Source organism: Heptranchias perlo, chromosome 17 (genome assembly GCF_035084215.1).
Source record: "Heptranchias perlo isolate sHepPer1 chromosome 17, sHepPer1.hap1, whole genome shotgun sequence".
NCBI lineage: Eukaryota > Metazoa > Chordata > Chondrichthyes > Hexanchiformes > Hexanchidae > Heptranchias > Heptranchias perlo.
The window spans coordinates 56,073,203-56,097,974 of NC_090341.1; the positions used below are offsets into that span (position 1 = coordinate 56,073,203).

Here is a 24,772-nt window from a genome sequence, read left to right on the forward strand (position 1 = left end):
AGGCGGAAACTGTGTTCCTCACTGTTCAGGCAGGGATGCCAAACTGAATTGTTGCACCCCTAACGTCACCTGATCAGATCATTCAGCACAGATCAGGGACTGAGAGTTAGATTTTCCTGTGAGATTCAGTGCCAAACCAAGTGGTGCGTTTACCCAATTAGCCAATGCAGAGGAGAGAAAAAAGGAACTGATTGGAGTGAAGATCATGGGGGTAATTTTAACCCCCCAAGACGGGCAGGGTGGGAGGTGGGGGTGGGTTTAAAATTTCAAAAATGGGAAACTGCACCTCAACCCACCTCCAACGCACACACTTCTGGTTTTAAGGGAGGCTGGTTGGGGGTCAGGCAACTCACCTGCTCCAGAGGCAGGCCCATCATTTAAATATTTTCATGAGGCTGTGCGCCTCAAATTTTAGTTCTCTTTCAAATTTAACGCTGGGTTTACCAGGCCGCGGGAAACCCGGCAGCTGAAGGGAGGCGAGAATGGCCAGGTCCACCAAATAGGTGCCTTTCCAGCAATTCTTGCGGGTCAGGAGGAGCAGGAGTGCTTCCACCCGCCCCACCGAGCAAACCTGTTAACCTCCCCTCGACCACTGCCTGCCCCCACCACGAACTCTCCAACCCCCGACCGATGTGCCTCCCCCCCCACCGGTGATGTCCCCACCCAGAGTCTCCAGGCCCCCCCACCTCCGCCCCAATCTATTCACAGCCCTCCCCAGGATCTCTCCCCTCCCTGCCAACCTCTCAATCTGGCTGGCTGCATCCGGGAAACGGAGTCCAAAAATTTAACGGCAGGACCTCCGGGAAACCCATATTTCCGGGTTTCCCAGCCACTACACCTGCCCACAGCTCCCTCCCCACCTCCCCGTTAATATTGGAGCCATAGATCTTAGAACTGTACAAGAAACCCACTTAAAAACGCAAAGCACTCGGGGCTGGGGAATTCAATGCAATGTATTTGAGCTGAGTAATATGTGCTTTTGGTAGGAACGACAGTAGGTGTCTTGCACTTATCTGATTTTCCGATCTCATATTTTATTTATATTCAGTCTGAATGCACAGAATGGGATTAGAGTGAGGAAGGCGACTGTTTACAAAAAGTAGATCTGTAAATAATATACAGATGATGTGATTTAGCAAGAAAGCCAGACAATTAGTCACTGGAGTGGCTGCTTCCCAAACCATCATAAATATTGGATTAACAATAACGTCGAAATACACTGAACGCAAAATAACTTGATTGGTTTTTAATTCCATCGGCTTCAGGAAGAATCATTCACCGCATCAAAAGTGCATCCGGCAAATCCCAGGGTCTGCCAATTCCCACATCACATCCGGCAAATTCCAGGCTCTGCCAATTCCCACATCGTAGGAGGGAAACTCGGTGATTTTATTTAAACGGGAACAGTCCTTTGGGGAAGGGGAGGCGGGGGGCGAGGAAGGGAAGTATTTTCTATTGGAAGTGCTTTCTATAGAAAAACAGGAAGATATGGTTTGAAATATTGGGGAGAGCAGACTGGTGGGGACCAGATACATGAGGTCCAGAGCCCAGAGCAGCCCTGCCTGGACGATACATAAGAACATAAGAACATAAGAAATTGGAGCAGGAGTAGGCCAATCGGCCCCTCGAGCCTGCTCCGCCATTCAATAAGATCATGGCTGATCTGATCCCAACCACAAATCTAAAGAACACAAGAAGTCGGAGCAGGACCCGGCCACATAGCCCCTGGGCCCTCTCCGCCACCCACAGGGCATTGACCGATCCGAACTCAGCTTCATGTCCAATTTCCTGCCCGCTCCCCATAACCCCTAATTCCCTTTACTTCTAGGAAACTGTCTATTTCTGTTTTAAATTTATCTAATGATGTAGCTTCCACAGCTTCCTGGGGCAGCAAATTCCACAGACCGACCACCCTCTGAGTGAAGAAGTTTCTCCTCATCTCAGTTTTGAAAGAGCAGCCCCTTATTCTAAGATTATGCCCCCTAGTTCTAGTTTCACCCATCTTTGGGAACATCCTTACTGCATCCACCCGATCAAGACCCTTCACAATCTTATATGTTTCAATAAGATCGCCTCTCATTCTTCTGAACTCCAATGAGTAGAGTCCCAATCTACTCAACCTCTCCTCATATGTCCGCCCCCTCATCCCCGGGATTAACCGAGTGAACCTTCTTTGTACTGCCTCGAGAGCAAGTATGTCTTTTCTTAAGTATGGAGACCAAAACTGTATGCAGTATTCCAGGTGCGGTCTCACCAATACCTTATATAACTGCAGCAATACCTCCTTGTTTTTATATTCTATCCCCCTAGCAATAAAAGCCAACATTCCGTTGGCTTTCTTGATCACCTGCTGCACCTGCATACCAACTTTTTGATTTTCTTGCACTAGGACCCCCAGATCCCTTTGTACTGCAGTACTTTCCAGTCTCTCGCCATTAAGAAAATAACTTGCTCTCTGATTTTTCCTGCCAAAGTGCATAACCTCACATTTTCCAATATTATATTGCATCTGCCAAATCTCCGCCCACTCACCCAGCCTGTCTATATCCCCTTGCAGGTTTTTTATGTCCTCCTCACTCTCTACTTTCCCTCCCATCTTTGTATCATCTGCAAATTTTGATATGTTGCACTCGGTCCTCTCCTCCAAATCGTTAATATAGATTGTAAAGAGTTGGGGACCCAGCACCAACCCCTGTGGAACACCACTGGTTACTGGTTGCCAGTCCGAAAATGAACCATTTATCCCAACTCTCTGCTTCCTGTTCGATAACCAATCCTCCACCCATGCCAGAATATTACCCCCAATCCCGTGATTTTTTATCTTAAGTAATAATCTTTTATGTGGCACCTTGTCGAATGCCTTCTGGAAGTCTAAATACACTATGTCCACTGGTTCCCCTTTATCCACCCTATACGTTATATCCTCGAAGAACTCAAGCAAATTTGTCAGACATGACTTCCCCTTCATAAAGCCATGCTGACTTTGTCCTATTAAATTATGCTTATCTAAATGTTCCGTTACTGTCTCCTTAATAATAGACTCCAAAATTTTACCCACCACAGATGTTAAGCTAACTGGCCTATAATTTCCAGCCTTCTGCCTACTACCCTTTTTAAATAACGGTGTTACATTAGCAGTTTTCCAATCTGCCGGGACCTCTCCTGAGTCCAGGGAATTTTGGAAAATTATCACCAAAGCATCCACAATCCCTACTGCCACTTCCCTCAAGACCCTAGGATGGAAGCCATCAGGTCCAGGGGATTTATCCGCCTTGAGTCCCATTATTTTACTGAGTACCATCTCCTGAGTGATTTTAATCGTATTTAGCTCCTCCCCCCCGAGAGTCCCCTGTTTGTCCAGTGTTGGGATATTCTTAGTGTCCTCTACTGTAAAGACTGAAACAAAATATTTGTTCAGCATTTTTGCCATCTCCATGTTTCCCACCATTAATTTCCCGGTCTCATCCTCTAAGGGACCTATGTTTGCCTTAGCCACCCTTTTTCTTTTTATATAACTATAGAAACTCTTGCTATCTGTTTTTATATTTTTTGCTAATTTCTTTTCATAATCTAACTTCCCTTTCTTAATCAATCCTTTAGTTACTTTTTGCTGTCTTTTGAAGAATTCCCAATCTTCTATCCTCCCACTAAGTTTGGCTACCTTATATGTCCTTGTTTTTAGTCGGATACTATCCTTGATTTCTTTACTTAGCCACGGATGGCTGTCATTTCTTTTACACCCTTTTTTCCTCAGTGGAATATATTTATTTTGAAAGTTGTAAAATAACTCCCTAAATGAACACCACTGCTCATGTACCGTCTTACCCTTTAATCTATTTTCCCAGTCCACTTTAATCAATTCCGCTCTCATACCATCATAGTCTCCTTTATTCAAGCTCAGTACGCTTGTTTGAGAATCAACCTTCTCACCCTCTAATTGGATATGGAATTCAACCATGTTGTGGTCGCTCGTTCCAAGGGGATCCTTAACTAGGACATTATTAATTAATCCTGACTCATTACACAGGACCAGGTCCAAGGTTGCCTGCCCCCTTGTAGGATCAGTTACATACTGCTCAAGAAATCCATCCCTGATGCACTCAATGAACTCGTCCTCAAGGCTGCTCTGCCCAATTTGATTTGTCCAGTTAATATGATAATTAAAATCCCCCATAATTATGGCTGTTCCCTTATTACATGCCCCGACTATCTCCTGATTAATACTTCTTCCAGCAGAGTTGCAACTATTAGGAGGCCTATATACTACGCCCACTAATGTTTTTTTTCCCTTATTATTCCTTATCTCCACCCAAACTGTTTCATTATCTTGATGCTTTGTCCCAATATCATTTCTCTGTATTACAGTGATTCCTTCCTTTATTAACATAGCCACCCCACCTCCCCTTCCTTCCTGCCTGTCCTTCCTGATTGTTAAATACCCTGGCATATTTAATTCCCAGTCGTCGTCACCCTGCAGCCATGTTTCTGTAATGGCCACAAGATCATACCCATACGTAGTTATTTGTGCCGTTAACTCGTCCATTTTATTACGAATGCTACGTGCATTCCGATAAAGAACTTTCAAATCTGTTTTGTGACGCTTAGTTCCTGCTTTTTCCTTTTTTAACACTTTACCTATTACTCCATACCTTCTGTCCCTTCCTGTTACGCTTTCCTCTCTCTCCCTGCTCAGGTTCCCAACCCCCTGCCACTTTAGTTTAAACCCTCCCCAACAGCACTAGCAAACACTCCTCCTAGGACAGCAGTCCCGGCCCTGCCCAGGTGCAGACCATCCGGTTTGTACTGGTCCCACCTCCCCCAGAACCGTTTCCAGTGTCCCAGGAATTTGAATCCCTCCCCCTTGCACCATTCCTCTAGCAAGGGGGAGGGATTCCTCTAACAACATTTGACGGGTCAGTCTTCCGACGGCTACCATCTTATAATGGAACTGAGAAACCTATGCGAAGGGCTGAAGCTCATCCTGTAAAAACCATCGAGCACGTTAAACAAATGAGGAGGAACGCGACACATTACATAAGGCACCGTCATGTCACAGTCTGAGGTGCTCATTGTCTGCAGGGTTATGGGGAACTTCAGAGCAGAGAAGTGCACATATTGTTCTGTAAAGTTGGGTAGAATGGGCAAAAGGATTGCAGTTTACGGTGGAGGTGCCCAGGTCCTTACCTCCTGGATCATCCCAATGAACTCGGAGAAGGCCCAGTTCAGCTGGTTGAGGACACTATTCAGGAAACTTGCTGCCATTTCGCAGTCAGAGCGCAGCAGGTCCGCCATGTGTTGCTGCAGCAGAGTAGAAGGACATGGTTCTGGGAGGAAGAAAAGCAAAGTTAGCTGTTAATAGAAACCTACTGATCTGAAAGTTACAAGCATCATCAGAGGACTCGGGATGAACCACAATGGCCCATGCGTCACGCCCCTTGAGGGAGATATTACAGCATCCCTCTTGGGCCTCTAAGGTCCCCCTCCTCCACTCACCAGAGGGATGTAGCCAATTTACTGTGGAGGTGCCCAGGCCCTTACCTCCTGGATCATCCCAATGAACTCTGAGAAGGCCCAGATCAGCTGGTTGAGGACACTTCAGGAAACTTGCTGCCATTTCGCAGTCAGAGTGCAGCAGGTCCGCCTCCTCCAAACATAATTCTAGGCTGCTGATTCAAAGGTGTACCGTGGGATGGGGCTGAGAGACTCCTGCTCCTTCTATGAGGGTCTGCTACATTTTCATATTGTTATTCTGAATTAATACTACCTTTTAAGTCTAACCGAGCAGGTATGCATTAGGCAAGGATTTTGCATCAGTGGTCTTCTGACACACAGCAAAACAGAACACTAAAAGCTAGATAACTGCACACGTCCCCCAGCGACCCTGATATAAAACAACAAGATGGATGAAACAGTTTATTGGGGTTAATGATAATTCTCATGCAACAATCTTGTCCCTCAGTTTGGATCTTGTCGAGAACGAGTGAGTCCGATTATTAAAGTAGTACAGTATTGATTTTAGAAAAATGTTACTGTCTGGTACTTGTGAGGCCCACCAATCTGATTCTGGACTGGTCAGTGCGCCTGGTAACTATGATCAGTGAAGAGTGCACAACATAAACGCTATTTCTGGATGAGTTTTTGAAAAAAATGCTTTGTACACAAGTTGGGGGTTCTGTCTGTACGCCGTATTTTCCAGAGGGGGAGGAAGAGGAAGGATAGAACTTAAGGTTTTTTTTCAGCTCGACATCTAGACTGCCTATTCAGAGAATGTACTGGGAATTTGTTCGTGAGCCCCGCCCTCTATAGTCCAACAAACTGGTCCTTGACAGTAGACCTAAAAGCCTACTCAGCCAAAAGATCACAATGCAGTTCACTGGTCCGTCCTACTTGATACCTAGCTGTGTTGATAATAATTCATCCCAATCAGGCAGCAGAGTTTTCAGTGAGCTCAAGTTTATGGAGAGAATTAGAAATGTTGAGCCTGGAGGTGACAAAGGCATGGATGATGGTTTCAGCAACAGGTACGCTGAAAAAGGCAGAGGCTGGCAATATTAGGGGAGGTGGTTTTAGTGATGGAGAGGATATGAGGTCAGAAACTCAGCTCAGGGTTGAACAGAATGGCTCAACCTGAGACAGTGGCTGGGGAGGAGGATGGAATCAGTAGGAAAGAGGATGGAATCAGTAGCAAGGGGATGGAGTTTGTGGCGGGGGCCAAAGACAATAGCTTCGGTCTTCCCAATGTTTAGCTGGAGGAATTTGCAGCTCATCAAAGGCTGGATGTTGCACAAGTAGTCTGACAGCAGAGAGGCAGTGGAGGCGAAAGAGGCAGTGGTGAGGTAGAGCGGGGTGTCATCAACGTGCGTGTGGAAGCTGACCCCGTATCAGCGGATGATGTCACCAAGTATGTAGATGAGGAAGGGAAGAGGACAAGGATAGAACCTTGGGGACCTCCTGAGGGAGCAGTGTGGAGGCGGAAAGAGAAGCCATTGTTGGAGATGCTCTGTTCCCGATTGGCTAGGTAAGTGTGTATCCAAGCAAAGGCAGTCCCACTCAGCTGGACAACGGAGAAGAGACAGTGGCGAAGGGTGGTATGCCAAAGGTTGCAATGGTCGAGGAAGAATAATGCACCAACGTCGCAGGCACAGAGGATGGACTTTGTGACTTTGGTTAGGGCTGTTTCGCTGCTGTAGCAGGGGTGAGACCTAATTGGAGAGATTCAAACAGGAAATTGTGCAAAAGGTGGGCACAGATTTCAGAAGTGACAACATACTTAAGGACTTGAGAGGAAAGGAAGGTTGGAGGTGGAGCTGAATATTGTTTTTTTTTTAAAAGGAGGGTGATGACAGCGGTTTTGAAAAAGAGGGTGCTGTACCTGATGTGAGGGAATCATTTATAATATCAGGAAGGGAAGTGGGGTAGTCAGCAGTTTAGTGGGAATGGAGTCAAGGGAATAGGAAGTGAGTGCCATGGATGAGTTAAGCTCAGAGAGGGCATATGGGGAGAAAGGGACAGGGGCTCAGGGCTAGGGCAAAGGGGAGTCTGGGGGCAGGTTTGGTATTGTGTGCAAGGGAAGTGGGGATGCTGCAGAGATAGCTGAACATATGGTCTGAATCTCAGTAACAAAGAACTCCATGAGCTTCTCGCAGTTGTTGTTGTTGGAGAAGGAGGAAGAGGCGGGGCAGAGGGGTTTAAGGAGAAGGTTAGTTGTGAAAAAAAGCCAGGGGTTTTCTTTGCTCCCCTGAATAATGCTGGACTAGTGGGCCATTTTGGCAGGGGAGAGTGAAGCCCAATAGTGTTTGATATGGTCCAGCCAAATCTAGTGATGTATGGCTAAACCAGTTGTGTGCCAGATATGCTCAAATCCATGCTCCTTGGACTTGATGGACCGCAGATGAGGGCTCGACCAGTGGAATGACCGTGATGGGAGAAATTAAATGTTTCGCTGGGGTCAAGGACTTCAAAGGTGGAGGTGAGGGAGTGGCTCAGCAAATCCATGGATGCACTGGTTTTGATCTTCCAGAATTCCCAAATTCTAGAACGGTCCCTGTGAATTGGAAGGTAGCAAATGTAAACCCCGCTATTCAAGAAAGGAGGAGGGGGGGGGGGTAAAGAAAACAGGGAACTACAGGCCAGTTAGCCTGACATCAGTTGTCGAGAAAATGCTAGAATCTATTATTAAGCAAATAGTAACAGGGCACTTAGAAAATCATATGACAAAGCATTGTCAACATGGTTTTATGAAAGGGAAAACGTGTTTAACAAATCTATTAGTGTTTTTTGAGGGTGAAACAAGCAGGGTAGATAAAGGGGAACCAATGGATGTAGTATATTTGGATTTTCAAAAGGCATTTGATAAGGTGCCACACAAGAGGTTGTTACACAAGATTAGGGCTCATGGGATTGGGGGTAATATTATAAGCACGGATTGAGGATTGGTTAACAGGCAGAAAACAGAGCATAGGAATAAACGGGTCATTTTCAGGTTGGCAGGTTGTAACTAGTGGGGTGCCGCAAGGATCAGAGCTTGGGCCTCAGCAATTTACAATCTATATCAATGACTTAGATGAGGGGACCGAGTTTTTTTTATTCATTCATGGGATGTGGGCGTCGCTGGCGAGGCCGGCATTTATTGCACATCCCAAATTGCCCTTGAGAAGGTGGTGGTGAGCCACCTTCTTGAACTGCTGCAGTCCGTGTGGTGAAGGTTCTCCCAGTGTTGTTAGGAAGGGAGTTCCAGGATTTTGACCCAGCGACGATGAAGGAACGGCGATATATTTCCAAGTCGGGATGGTGTGTGACTTGGAGGGGAAAGTGCCGGTGGTGTGGCTCCCATGTGCCTGCTGCTCTTGTCCTTCTAGGAGGTAGAGGTCGCGGGTTTGAGAGGAGCTGTCGAAGAAGCCATGGCGAGTTGCTGCAGTGCATCTTGTGGATGGTACACACTGCAGCCACTGTGCGCCGGTGGTGAAGGGAGTGAATGTTTAGGGTGGTGGATGGGGTGCCAATCAAGCGGGCTGCTTTGTCCTGGATGGTGTCGAGCTTCTTGAGTGTTGTTGGAGCTGCACTCATCCAAGCAAGTGGAGAGTATTCCATCACACTCCTGACTTGTGCCTTGTAGATGGTGGAAAGGCTTTGGGGAGTCAGGAGGTGAGTCACTCGCCGCAGAATACCCAGCCTCTGACCTACTCTTGTAGCCACAGTATTTATATGGCTGGTCCAGTTAAGTTTCTGGTCAATGGTGACTCCCAGGATGTTGATGGTAGGGGATTCGGCGATGGTAATGCCGTTGAATGTCAAGGGGAGGTGGTTAGACACTCTCTTGTTGGAGATGGTCATTGCCTGGCACTTAAGTGGCAAGTAACATTCGTGCCAGACATCACATCAGCCCAAGCCTGGATGTTGTCCAGGTCTTGCTGCATGCGGGCTCGGACTGCTTCATTATTTGAGGGGTTGCAAATGGAACTGAACACTGTGCAATCATCAGCGAACATCCCCATTTCTGACCTTATGATGGAGGGAAGGTCATTGATGAAGCAGCTGAAGATGGTTGGGCCTAAGACACTGCCCTGAGGAACTCCTGCAGCAATGCCCTGGGGCTGAGATGATTGGCCTCCAACAACCACTAACATTTTCCTTTGTGCTCGGTATGACTCCAGCCGCTGGAGAGTTTTCCCCGATTCCCATCGACTTCAATTTTACTAGGGCTCCTTGGTGCCACACTCGGTCAAATGCTGCCTTGATGTCAAGTGCAGTCACTCTCACCTCACCTCTGGAATTCAGCTCTTTTGTCCATGTTTGGACCAAGGGTGTAATGAGGTCTGGAGCTGAGTGGTCCTGGCGGAACCCAAACTGAGCATCGGTGAGCAGGTTATTGGTGAGTAAGTGCCGCTTGATAGCACTGTCAACGACACCTTCCATCACTTTGCTGATGATTGAGAATAGACTGATGGGGCGGTAATTGGCTGGATTGGATTTGTCCTGCTTTTTGTGGACAGGACATACCTGGGTAATTTTCTACATTGTCGGGTAGATGCCAGTGTTGTAGCTGTACTGGAACAGCTTGGCTAGAGGCGCGGCTAGTTCTGGAGCACAAGTCTTCAGCACTACAGTCGGGATGTTGTCGGGATCCATAGCCTTTGCTGTATCCAGTGCACTCAGCCGTTTCTTGATATCACGTGGAGTGAATCGAATTGGCTGAAGACTGGCTTCTGTGGTGGTGAGGATATCGGGAGGAGGCCGAGATGGATCATCCACTCGGCACTTCTGGCTGAAGATAGTTACAAACGCTTCAGCCTTGTCTTTTGCACTCACGTGCTGGACTCCGCCATCATTGAGGATGTGGATGTTTGCAGAGCCTCCTCCTCCCGTTAGTTGTTTAATTGTCCACCACTATTCACGACTGGATGTGGCAGGACTGCAGAGCTTTGATCTGATCCGTTGGTTGTGGAATCGCTTGGCTCTGTCTATAGCATGTTGCTTCCGCTGTTTAGCATGCATATAGGCCTGAGTTGTAGATTCACCAGGTTGGCACCTCATTTTTAGGTACGCCTGGTGCTGCTCCTGGCATGCTCTTCTACACTCATTGAACCAGGGTTGATCCCCTGGCTTATTGGTAATGGTAGAGTGAGGAATATGCCAGGCCATGAGGTTACAGATTGTGCTGGAATACAATTCTGCTGCTGTTGCTGATGGCCCACAGCGCCTCATGGATGCCCAGTTTTGAGCTGCTAGATCTGTTCTGAATCTATTCCATTTCACACGGCGGTAGTGCCACACAACACGTGGAATGGTGGCCTCAGTGCGAAGACGGGACTTTGTCTCCACGAGGACTGTGCAATGGTCACTCCTACCAATACTGTCATGGAAAGATGCATGCACAAAGTGTAATGTATCCAAGTTTGCTGACGATACAAAGATAGATGGGGAAAGTAATTTGTGAGAAGGACGCAAAGAGGCTTCAAAGGGACATGGACAGGTTATGTAAGCGGGCAAGAAGTGGGGAAATGTGAAATTATCAACTTAAGAAGAATAGTAAAGCAGAGTATTTTTTTTTAAAAAGGTGAGAGACTAAAATAGTCAGAGGGATGTGGGTGTCCTTATACATTAATCACAGAAAGTTAACATGTAGGTACAGCAAGCAATTAGGAAGGCAAATGGTATGTTAACCTTTATTGCAAGGGAGTTGGAGTATCAGAGTAAGGAGGTCTTGCTGCAATTATATAGGGCACCGGTGAGACCACATCTGGAGTACCGTGTACAGTTTTGATTTCCTTATCTAAGGAAGGATATACTTGCCTTCGACAGGGTGCAAAGAAGGTTCACTAGATTGATTCCTGGGATGAAAGGGTTGTCCTATTAGGAGAGATTGAGTACAGTGGGCTTATATTCTCTGGAGTTTAGAAGAATGAGAGGTGATCTCATTGAAACATGTAAAATTCTGAGAGGGCTTGACAGGGTAGATGCTAAGAGGCTATTTCCTCTGGCTGGCGAGTCTAGAACTAGAGATCATAGTCTCAAAATAAGGGGTTGGCCATTTAGGACCAAGATGAGGAAAAATTTCTTCACTCAGGGTTGTGAATCTTTGGAATTCTCTACCCCAGAGGCCTGTGAATGCTCAGTCATTGGGTATATTCAAGGCTAAGATAGATAGATTTTTGAACACTATGGGAATCAAAGGATATGGGGAACGGGTGGGAAAGTGGAGTTGAGGTTGAAGATCAGCCATGGTCTGATTGGATGGTGCAGCAGGCTCATGGGGCCATTTGGCATACTCCTGCTCTTATTTCTTATGTTCTTATGGCTGCAGCAAAGTATCTGGGCAAATGGAGGGCCAAAGACTAGTGCAGTTGCAGTGACCTAGGGGAGCGTTTTTCCCAGAAGTGGGGTTGAAATGAGTTTGGGGTTGTGAACGGTGAGGGATACAAGGAAGTGGTCAGAGATGGCTTATCAGCAACTGAGACGATGGTAGTAGAGGCCACGCGAGATGGCAAGGTCGTGGGGGTCAATGCGGGTAGTAGAGTTTATCTGAAGGGAGAGGTTTAGCGAAGATAGGAGGGCAGTGAAATCAGAGGAGGGAGCGCTAGGGGAGTTGAGATGGAGATTGAAATTACCAAGGATGAGTCGTCATTCGGTGTAGAGGCTGAGGGAGGATATCTCATTGAGAAATAAGGAATGGGAGTTTGGATGGCGGTTGAGAACAACGATTTTCAAGGAGAGGTGAGAGGGGTGGAATAAGGTAAGGTTCTTGAAGGTCAGTGCTGACCAGTGGCAGTGGAAACTTTGCATAACGGATACGAAGGCAAAGAGTTCATGACGGCGAAGAGTTCATGACAGACGAGCAGTAACAGTCCGTCTCAATCAAAATCAGAGACGAGGCTCTGACCTTGTCTGCACCAAAGTTGCCCGACAGGCAGCACCAATCAATCTGATTCCTTGTGGCCCCCAATAGGTGAGGCCTAAAAACTTAACCTGAAACTTTTACGCAGTACATTCTGAGTCCGAAGGCCCACCCTATAACTCTGACGCAGGGACAGGGGCAAGGCGGCTTGTTGATTTTGTTCAAATTTGCAAGCTCATCAGTACACATGCTCCAGATTGGGGAGAATACAATAAACTGCAGCACACTCAACTGTGTTTGGTTACAATGACACAATCTGGCTTGGCACCATCACATTCACTTAATAGCTTTACACCGCAACAAAAGGTATTGGTCCAGATTTTGCTATCAAAATAACGGTGAGTCTAATGGCGCTCACTGTTATTTATGCACAAATGGTACAGCAACTTCAGGCGAGGGGCAGATGCGAGATTAAACTCAAATATCCAAAAGTTGCTGTCCGAGTTGCGCTGTTCCGCCGTTAGTTTCACGAAAACGGCATCTCGCTGTCCACCGCACTATTGACCTGCATCGAATGGGGTGAAGTTGCTGTGTTTGCGCAGTAGATATAAACTAAACTCGCCACAGTCTTGGCATTTTATGTCTAAGTACCCTTTGAACGATGTGGTGAGTGTTACTGGCTGCCAATCAACCTCTCTGACACTGAAAATTACAAGGGTGGAATCTCATCCTTCAGGTTTTAATTGTGGTTGAAAATTTAAAAACGTAAAATTTTAAATTTAAATTTATTACTTTTCCTTTCTGTCTCTTTTTTCTCTTTCTGTACCTGATTTGACATTGAATTCACCCACTCTAATTTACACTTCCTTTCAGTCCTTGCGCTGTTTACTTCTCAATCCTTCAGTCTGATTGTTTATGGAGATACCCTGTTGCTTGCCCTGTTCACTCAGGTCCCAGATGCCGTTTCCCTCGCTGCAACGTTATCAGCTCGCACGTTCAGCAATTTGGCACCCAAAAAATTTTAAAACCTAAACGTGCAAGGGTAAGTCTAACTAACGGCAGACGCCATTAGATGCCCTGCTACAGCAAAATCTGGCCCATTGTGATACTGTGAGTATCCATTAGGTATATTGCAACTCCCCCATTGTCGAGTGTGCCGCCAATTACTGAAACCACAGATTGAATGATCTGCCGTTTATTGTAAACGAACATGGTCAAATTTGCAGCCAGTTACTGCACACAAACTCAAAGATTGTATTTTTAGAAATGTCAAACAGCTGAATGGCACAGGTGTGTGGTGACAGTGGGGTTTGACCGGGTAGATCCAACTCCTGAACGACTAATTGGAGTGTGAGCAGGGTCCTACTGTGGTGCAGGAAGAACTCATGTAACACCTGGCCTTTTATAGCAATTAGCTTACCAGTAACATAGAATTCAAAGATCTTAGAAATTGCACAAGGTTCAAAGTAATATTTAAAAAGGTTATTAACCCAGCATAACAATATAAGCGCTGGATAGACAACGTAAAGAGTGACTGGTCACAGAAAGAGATACAGATGGCTGAAGCGGCTAGTTCAGAACCAACATCAATGCAGCGAATTCATTTGGCCCCATCGTCGCTGCTGAGCTGATGGTCGGGAATTTAGTAGTAGCAGTAGAAGTAGTAATAGTACTGATTTGACAGTCGTATTAAACCCGTCGCAGCTTTATTCACAAAAAATGGAGTTTAGTGGGAATGGGGTGAGCGAGCAGGAGGTTGGACTCATGGATAAGATGAGCTTAGCGAGGGCAAGGGGGGGAATGGAGAGGCAGACGCACACATCCACAGAGACAAGGTTTGGGCTAGACGGGAAGGGGGATTGCTTGCAATTTGGGTTAGAGGGAAAGAGAAAGGAGATACCTCGGGAGACATAGAGGGAACCCATGGGCTTGCTGCAGGAGTAGGGAGTAACAGGAGAGAAGGTAGGCAGAGGAATATCACAAGTTGGGTCAAAGGGGTGGCTTGAAGTTGGAAGACAAAACGTGTTAAAGCTTGGAGGGGGAAAGGTAGGACAATGGGTCCCGATTGCAAGGAACCCGTAATGTGGGGCAGATCATTAAGGAAGGTATTGGAGTGAGCTCTGATCACATTGTGCTGGAGCCTCTTGATCCTATGATGATAGAGTCCAGACTGAGGAAGGTATTGGCGTGGGCTCTGATGACCAGCTGCAGACAAACTGATTTCACTACTCCAAATACTCAATATTTTGAACAATAAGTAATTTATTGAAAACAATATTTACAATCACATTTGTGCACTCTAAATGGTATTGTGGGGTCTCCATAGCTGTACAACTGTACAGCTCTAAACGAATTCCATAAGATGCATCACTTCCAAAAACACACAGCTTCTATTTGGTCTGTAACTCAAAAACATTATAAGGCCACTGGACTCAATGTCCATCCCTCCACCACAGGTGCACTGTAGCCGCAGCATGTACGATCTACATGATGCACTGCAGTAGCTCACCAAGGTTACTTGAACAGCACCTCCCAGCCCTGCGATCTCTACCACTTGGGAGGACAAGTGCAGCAATGTAGTGGGATCACCTCCAAGTCATGCACCATCCTTACTTGGACATTTATCTCCATATATCCTGGAATTCCCTACCCAACACCATTGTGGGAGCACCATCAATGCAAGGCCTGCAGAGGCTCAGGGAGAAGGCCCACCACCATTTTCTCAGGGGAACTAGGGTTGGCCAACAAATGGGGCCTTGCTAGCAACGCCAACACCATACAAGCAAATAACAAAAATGTTGGAAGAGCGCTGTTCAATGGGAGCCTGGGCTGAAACACTCAATCTATGTTAAATCTGTGACCCACACTCTCCATCAGAGCTTCTGTGCCGAAGAGCGGAGCCTCGCAAAATTTACTGATACCTTTGCTGATATTTTCCTCTGTGATGAAGACACATGCCCAGAGAAAGATGGATAAATTAGCTTGGATCGGTTGTTCAAGATCACACTGTAGGGGTGATTTATTTTAATGGTCTGAAAATGACAGGCTGCATGCTTGCGACTTCCTGAGATGTGCTCCCTGTGAGTGGAACCCGTGGAATTAATTACTTTGTAATCACTGTTTTTATTTCGGCAAACACAACGGCCGGTTTGTGCACAAGATGAGACAGATACCAATGAAATGAATGGATGGTAGAGGGAAGAATGTTGGCCAGGGCACCTGAAAACCTCCCTCAAAAAGTGCTGCAGGACTGTAAATGCCCAACCTGAATAGGCTGACAGGATCTTGGTTTAATAGCTCAACTGAAAGACAGCATCTCCGAGAGGGCAGCACTCCCTCAGTACTGCACTGAAATGGAAGCCTATATTAGGTGCTCAAATTCCACTGATCCAACAACAGGACCAGGTTAAGGCATGATGCCTCCCCCTCCCCAGTCAAATATCCCATGGACACCACTGTCTAGACTTGACCAAGAAGAAGGGCCACATGCACAAGACAAAGGAGGGGAGGAAATTGGGTTAAAAAAAAACCTACAGCTCCTCTATTCAGGAAAAGGTGCAACATTCCCACAGAGTCAAAGGAAAGCTTCAGGCAGATGGAATGGGAATCAGCTCACAGGGTCTCGAGGTGCATTTTGTGAGACACGGAATATCGCACCCCAATGACAGAGAGTACTGATACAGCATTATATACACTGCAACATCACACCATAAACTTCCCAAAGATAGATTACCAGCTCTGCTGTGGTCCTCCTCATTCTTTGGATCAGCTCACCTTCTTCATACCATAGAATACTGTCCCTTTGAGCCATTTTTGATATCACAATAGTTATCATGCATCTACCCTTTCAGTTCTTTCACTCCAAAGTTCAAATAAATAACTGCTATAGATTCAACCAAAAACTAAACACACTTACACAATCTGGAAAACAAACAAAAAGAAACAATTTTTGAACAGCGAAAGCTCCCATGACATCAGACTAAGTACAGAAGGTTAAGTTGAGTCCATGGTATGTGAAGAACAAAAATCAAACATCAAGATAAACCTCACCCAGAGAGAGACAGGGAGCTACTGATCACTCTTGGACTGAAACCTGGAAGGCTGCACCAATTGTTGCAACTGTCAGTCAATCACCGCTCAACAATGAACTACTTACAATGATGGTATTTGTGCGTAACAGTCTGGAAGACATGCGGTCCGCTCCCAGCTGTTTACGCTCCGATGATTTCATGCGTTTTCGGTACAACAGGATAATACCACCCAGATCTAGCGTATGACTGCACTGTGATAAGTCAACATTCAGTAACACAGTAATGGACACTCTACTGTGTTGGGGGAGGAGGGGGTGTCTGCTATTCAGGTATAAGGGTGTGACCATACTGGTGAAAAAAAAGGAAATCCAACGCAGATGTTGGTATTGGGGCTAAAGCCCAATTACACACAAGTATCAATTACCAATAACGGAGGTCCAGTAATTGGTCCTGGAGATAGCAGCACCAGACCTAAATCAATAATCAATCCTGGAGGTACAGGTAGCAGACCCAAACTAATAATCAATATTGTAGGTACAGGTACCAGACCAAAATCAATAATTAATAGTGGAGATACTGGTAACAGAGCTAAACTAATAATCAATACTGGAGGTACCGGTTGTGGGGAGGTTACAATGAACTGTCTAAGACTATGGAGAGTTTGTTTTTCAATCTAGGGGTTTTGGCATTGCTTGCAAGGCCAGGATTTATTGCCCATCCCTAGTGGTGAGAAGGTGCTGTTGGGTTTCTTCTTGAACCACTACCTGTTCCATACAACTGAGTGGCTTGCTAGGTCACTTCAGAGGGCAGTCAAGAGTCACCATGTTGGGGTGGGACTGGAGTCACATATACTATTACAACTATTATAGTGCCTTGAACATAGTAAAACGTCTCAAAGCGCCCACACCAGCGATTATCAGTCAAAATTTGACACTGAGCCACAGAGATATAAGGGTAGATGACCACAATCTTGGTCAAAAAGGTGGGTTTTAAGGAGAGTCCAAAAGCAGAAGAGGCAGGAGAGAATCCTAGAGCTTAGGGCCGAGTGTGGGATGGACAAGAGGCCAGAGTTGGAGGAGCGCAGAGATCTCGGAATGTTGGTAAAGGTTACAGAGATAGGGTTGGACGAGGCTACGGAGGGATTTGAACAGAAGGATGAGGGCAGTATTGTACCTATACTGGGATAGAGGAGGGTAGTAATGTGTGGGTAGAATCATACAACACAGGAGACCATTCGTCTATCATGCCTGTGCCGGCTCTTTGAAAGAGCTATCCAATCAGTCCCACTCCTCTGTTCTTTTTCCACAGCTCCGAAAAATTTTCGCATCAAATATTTATCCAATTACCTTTTAAAAGTTATTATTGAATCTGCTTCCACCACCCTTTCAGGCAGTGCATTTCAGATCATAACAACTCGCTGCATCAAAAATTGTTTCCTCATGTTGCCTCTGGATCTTTTGCCATTCAATTTAAATCTCTGTCCTCTGGTTACAGACCCTTCTGCCACTGAAAACAGTTTATCCTTATTTATTCTGTCAAAACCGTCCATGATTTTCAACACCTCTACCAAATCTCCCCTTAACCTTCTCTGCTCTCAGAAGAACAACCCCAGCTTCTCCAGTCTCTCCACGTAACTGAAGTCTTTCATCCCTGGTACCATTCTAGTAAATTTCGTCTGCACCCTCTCTATGGCCTTGACATCCTTCTTGAAGTGCGGTGCGCAGAATTGAACACAATACTCCAGCTGGGGCCTAACTAGTGTTTTATACAGGTTTAGCATAACTTCATTGCTTTTATACTCTATGCCTCTATTTATAAAGCCATGGGTCCTGTATGCCTTTTTAACAGCCTTCTCAACTTGTCCTGCCACCTTCAAAGATTTGTGTACGTACACCCCCAGGTCTCTCTCTTCCTGCACCCCTTTTAAAATTGTACCATTTAGTTTATATTGCCTCTCCTCATTCCTCCTACCAAAATAAATCACTTCACATTTATCTGCGTTAAATTTCATCTGCTGTGTGTCTGCCCATTTCACCAGTCTGTCTATGTCCTCCTGAAATCCTCCTCACTGTTTACTACATTTCCAAGTTTCATGTCATCTGCAAACTTTGAAATTATGCCCCCTATACCCAAGTCCGGATCATTAATATATATCAGAAAGAGCAGTGCTCCGATCAATCCCTGGGGGACACCACTGCACACTTCCCTCCAGTTTGAAAAAGAACCGTTCACCACTACGCTCTGCTTTCTGTCCCTTAGCCAATTTTGTATCCACGCCATACCTCTTTAATCCCAAGGACTTCAATTTTGCTAACAAGTCAATTATGTGGTAGTTTATCAAACGACTTTTGAAAATCTATATAAATAACATCAACCATACAACCCTCATCAAGTTAGTCAAGGGCGGGGGGAGGGCGGCGGGGCGCGCGCACCGGGGGCGGGGGGGAGGGCGGCGGGGCGCGCGCACCGGGGGCGGGGGGGGAGGGCGGCGGGGCGCGCGCACCGGGGGCGGGGGGGAGGGCGGCGGGGCGCGCGCACCGGGGGCGGGGGGGGAGGGCGGCGGGGCGCGCGCACCGGGGGCGGGGGGGAGGGCGGCGGGGCGCGCGCACCGGGGGCGGGGGGGGGAGGGCGGCGGGGCGCGCGCACCGGGGGCGGGGGGAGGGCGGCGTGGCGCGCGCACCAGGATAGGGAGGGTAATATTTTGTGTGCACTGGGATGGGGTAGGTCATGTTCTGCAGCCCACATTTTCAACCCAAATTTCCTCTAAGGCTTTGTTTGTGTTTGAGCATACAACTCTCCCACTTATACATCAATTGAAATCTCCACCTTTGCTTTTCTTGGCAAGTCTATAGCATGGACCATTCTGTGTTGGACTCCCTCCTTCCACACCAGCCTTCAATGAGAGGGCTTAATATGACAGCTGTACAGCTGACACAGGGCCTCTGATGTCATTTTACTGTATTATCACCCAAGCATTGTGACAATACTTGTAATAAACAGGTCTCAACAGCAGGTCTGGTGTTGCTGCATTAAACAGCAACGAGTTGGATTCCAACACTACAGAATGGAGAGGCACACACTGGGGGCAGCAACGAGAGAAATACACTTACTCTGAAAACTAGCATCTGACAAATCTCCCAGAATACATGCAAAAGAGGAGACATTTCAATTTAAGAAAACAAAAACTAAAATCAATGCCATTACTGTTCAACACCAGTCAGGATCACAGCGAATAGGAAAACAGGAAGAAGCCCCCGCGCGCCCGCCGGCCAGGGGCCCCCGCGCGCCCGCCGGCCAGGGGCCCCCGCGCGCCCGCCGGCCAGGGGCCCCCGCGCGCCCAGGGGCCCCCGCGCGCCCAGGGGCCCCCGCGCGCCCGCCGGACAGGGGCCCCCGCGCGCCCGCCGGACAGGGGCCCCCGCGCGCCCGCCGGACAGGGGCCCCCGCGCGCCCGCCGGACAGGGGCCCCCGCGCGCCCGCCGGCCAGGGGCCCCCGCGCGCCCGCCGGCCAGGGGCCCCCGCGCGCCCGCCGGCCAGGGGCCCCCGCGCGCCCGCCGGCCAGGGGCCCCCGCGCGCCCGCCGGCCAGGGGCCCCCGCGCGCCCGCCGGACAGGGGCCCCCGCGCGCCCGCCGGACAGGGGCCCCCGCGCGCCCGCCGGACAGGGGCCCCCGCGCGCCCGCCGGACAGGGGCCCCCGCGCGCCCGCCGGCCAGGGGCCCCCGCGCGCCCGCCGGCCAGGGGCCCCCGCCGACACCGGCCAGGGGCCCCCGCCGACACCGGCCAGGGGCCCCCGCCGACACCGGCCAGGGGCAAAGTCAGCAAATTTTTCCCTTCATGTCTTTATCCAAATCCCTTTTGAAAGTTACTACTGAATCTTTCACCACCCTTTCAGGCAGTGCATTCCAGATCATAACAACTCGCTGCTTCAAAATAATTCTCCTCGTCTCCCTCTGGTTCTTTTGCCAATTATCTTAAATCTGTGTCCTCTGATTACCGACTCTCCTGTCTGGAAACAGTTTCTCTCTACCTATTCTATCAAAACCCTTCATCATTTTGAACACCTCTATTAAATCTCCCGGTAACCATCTCTGCTCTAAGGAGAACAACCCCAGCTTTTCCAATCTCTCCACGTAACTGAAGTCCCTGATATCATCCTGGTAAACCTCCTCTGTACCCTGTCCAAAGCCTTGACATCATTCCTAAAGTGTGATGCCCAGAATTGAACACAATACTCCAGCTGAGGCCTAACCAGTGATTTGTAAAGGTTTAGCACAACTTCCTTGTTTTTGTATTCAATGCCCCTATCCACAAAGCCAAGTATCCCATCTGCTTACTTAACCACCTTATCAATTTGCCCTGCCACCTTCAAAGATTTGTGTATATCTCCCATTGCTCTTGCACCCACTCAAAATAGTACCATTGAAATTATGCTGCCTCTCCATGTTGTTCCTTCCAAAGTGCATAACTTCACACTAATCCGCATTAAATTGCATCTGCCATGTGTCTGCCCATTTCACCAATCTGTCTATGTCCTCCTGAAGTCTGCTACGATCCCGCTCACTATTTACTACGTTGCCAAGTTTTGTATCATCCAAAAACTTCAAAATTATACTCCCTATACCTAAGTCCAGGTCATTTATATATAAGAAAAGCAATGGTCCTAACACCGACCCCTGGGGGACCCCACTGCATTCCCTTTTCTGAACAGGGATGTAACATTTGCAATCCTCCAGTCCTCCAATCAGAAAAACACCCGTTCACCATTACTCTCTGCCTCCTATCCCTTAGCCAATTACGAACCCAAGTTATCACCGTCCCTTTAATCTCATGTGTTCTTATTTTCCGAATAAGTCTGTTATGTGGTACTTTATCAAATGCCTTTTGAAAGTCCAAATATATAACATCTACTACACTACCCTCATCAACCCTCTCTGTTACTTCATCAAAGAACTCAGTCAGGTTAGTCAGACAGGATTTGCCTTCAACAAATCCATGCTGGCCGTCCCTTAGTAACCCATGCTTCTCCAAGTGAGGATTAATTTTGTCCTTGACAATGGGCTCTAGTTTTCCCACCACTGACGTCAGACTGATTGGCCTGTAGTTACCAGGATGCAAATGTTACATCCCTGTTCCCTTTTCTGAACAGGGATGTAACATTTGCAATCCTCCAGTCCTCTGGCACCATTCCCATATCCAAGGAGGATTGAAAGATTGTGGTCAGAGCTTCTGCTATCTCCACCCCAGCTTCCCTCAGCAACCGAGGATGCATCCCATCTCTACCAGGTGACTTGTTAACTTTGAGTGATGCCAACCTTTTTAGCACCTCCTTTCTATCTATTTTGATCCTATCCAATATCTCTATTCCCTCTTCCTCGACTGCGACATTAATTTCATCCTCTTCTTTTGTGAAGACAGATGCAAAGTCCTCATTCAGTACCTCAGCCGTGTCCTCTGCCTCCACAAGATTTCCTTCTTTGTCCCACCACTACTTTTTATATGTTTATAAAAGATTTTTGGGTTTCCTTTTATGTTACCCGCTAATCTTTTCTCATATTCTCTCTTTGCCCTTATATCCTTTTCAAATTTCCTCCTCCACATTCTATATTCTGCCTGGTTTTCGACTGTATTCTGTACCTGACATTTGTCATAAATCTTTTTCTGTTTTATTTTAACCTCTATTTCCTTTGTCATCCAGGGAGCTGTAGCTTTGAATGCCCTTTGTTTCTTCCTATTGGGAACATGCTTGGTTTGTACCCGACATATCTCCACCTTGAAGGCCTGCCATTGCTCATTTACTGTTTTCCTGGCCAATCTTTGTTTCCAGTCCACCTGTGCTAAATCCCTTCTCAATCACTGAAATTGGCTCTCTTCCAGTTGAGTATTTTCACCATTGATTTTTCTTTGTCCCTTTCCAACAAAACTACTTTAAATCTAATTATATTATGATCACTATTACCGAGATGTTCTCCCACTGAAACACACTCCACTTCCCTATTTAATTCCCTAGAACTAGATCCAGCATTGCTTCCTTCCTCATTGGGCTTGAAACATACTGATTAAGAATGTTCTCCTGTACACATTTTAGGAATTCTTCACCCTCCTTGCCCTTTACACTGTTTTTTCCCTAGTCTATATTAAGGTAATTGAAGTCCCCTATTATTACTGCTCCATAATTTCTACATTTCTCTGAAATTTGCCTACAGATATGCTCCTCTATCGCCTTCTCACTATTTAGGGGTCTTTAGTAAACACCCAGCAATGTAACAGCTCCATTTCTATTCCTTAACTCTAACCAAATAGATTAATTGTTTCAATCCTCTAGTATACTATCCCTTTGCAGAACTGTAATATTATCCTTGATCATTACTGCCAACCTCCCGTCCACACGCCCCCCCAACCCCGCCTGTCATTTTTTCTTCCCTATCCATCCAGAGTACATTGTAGCCAGGAATGTTTAGTTGTCATTCCTGCTCATGTTTAAACCAGGTCTCCATTAAGCCACTATATCATAACCCCATGTGGCAACTTGAAGCTGCAGATCAACCTTATTTGTTACATTCCTCGCATTAACACACATGCATTCCAACACCATGTCAGTCGGTTTTTCTTTTTGCCTCCATTTAATTCCTGCTCTTTCTACACTATTCTTTGTTCTGGTGCTGTTTGTCCCTTCTAGTTTTCTAATGACCTTGTCCCTCCTCGTACCCATCCCCCTGCCAAATTAGTTTAAACCCTTTCCCACAGCACTAGTTAACCTCCCCACGAGGATGCTGGTTCAAGCTGTGTTCAGGTGCAGCCCGTCCAGCTTGTACAGGTCCCTCCTGCCCCAGAACTGGTCCCAATGCCCCAGAAATCTGAAGCCCTCCCTCCTGCACCACTTCTCCAGCCATGCATTCACCTGCACTATCTTCCTGTCTCTGTATTTTCTAGCACGTGGCACTGGAAGTAATCCAGTGAGGTCCTGTTTCTTTAATCTTTTTCCTAGCTCCTGAAACTCTGCCTGTAGGAATTCAACCCTTTGGACCACGACTTCTGGGTATTCCCCTTCCCCTCGCAGAATGTCCTGCACCCGTTCAGTGATATCCTTTAGCTGGCACCAGGGAGGCAACTCGCCTTTCGGGACATAAGAAAATGGGAACTGTCGTAGGCCATTCAGCCCCTCGTGCCTGCTCCGCCATTTGATAAGATCATGGCTGATCTGTGATCTAGTTCCAGATTCCTGCCTTTGGCCCATATCCCTTAATACCTTTGGTTGCCAAAAAGCTATCTATCTCAGATTTAAATTTAGCAATTGAGCTAGTATCAATTGCCGTTTGCGGAAGAGAGTTCCAAACTTCTACCAACCTTTGTGTGTAGAAATGTTTTCTAATCTCACTCCTGAAAGGTCTGGCTCTAATTTTAAGACTGTGCCCCCTAGTCCTAGAATCCCCAACCAGCAGAAATAGTTTCTCTCTATCCACCCTATCTGTTCCCCTTAATATCTTATAAACTTCGATCAAATCACCCCTTAACCTTTGAAACTCTAGAGAATACAACCCCAATTTGTGTAATCTCTCCTCATAACTTAACCCTTGAAGTCCGGGTATCATTCTAGTAAACCTACGCTGCACTCCCTCCAAGGCCAATATGTCCTTCCGAAGGTGCAGTGCCCAGAACTGCGCACAGTACTCCAGGTACGGTCTAACACATAACACATAAGAAATAGGAGCAGGAGTAGGCCATCCGGCCCCTCGAGCCTGCACAACAATTCAACAAGATCATGGCTGATCTTCAACCTCAACACCATTTTCCTGCACCATCCCCATATCCCTTGATGCCTTTAATATCTACAAATCTATTGATCTCTGTTTTGAATGTACTCAATGACTGAGCCTCCACAGCCCTTTGGGATAGAGAATTCCAAAGATTCACCACCCTCTGAGTGAAGAAATTTCTCCTCATCTCAGTCCTAAATGGCCTACCCCTTATTCTGAGACTGTGACCCCCTGGTTCTAGACTCCTCAGCCAGGGGAAGCATCCTCCTTGCATCTACCCTGTCGAGCCCTGTAAGAATTTTATATGTTTCAATGAGATCACCTCTTATTCTTCTAAACTCTAGAGAATACAGGCCTAATCTACTCAAGCTCTCCACATACGACAATCCCGCCATCCCAGGAATCAGTCTGGTGAACTTTCTTTGCACTCCCTCTATGGCAAGTACATCCTTTCTTAGGTAAGGAGGCCAAAATTGTTCACAATACTCCAGGGTCCTATATAATTGCAGTATGTTATCTTTACTCCTGTACTCAAATCCTCTTGTAATAAAGGCCAACATACCATTTGCCTTCCTAATCGCTTGCTGCACCTGCATGCTAGCTTTCAGTGACTCAAATACAAGGACACCCAGGTCCCTTTGAACATCAACATTTCCC

At 46.9% G+C, this 24,772-nt stretch overlaps 1 protein-coding gene across 1 annotated transcript in view; it reads right to left on the reverse strand.

Annotated features, from left to right (window-relative positions):
- Nucleotides 1-24,772, reverse strand: part of LOC137334324 (E3 ubiquitin-protein ligase RNF123) — a 370,362-nt gene that overhangs the window by 203,619 nt on the left and 141,971 nt on the right. Inside the window, exon 32 of the mRNA XM_067999016.1 lies at nt 5,185-5,324. Coding sequence (XP_067855117.1) covers nt 5,185-5,324 — 140 coding nt within the window. The remainder of the gene's footprint in view (nt 1-5,184; nt 5,325-24,772) is intronic.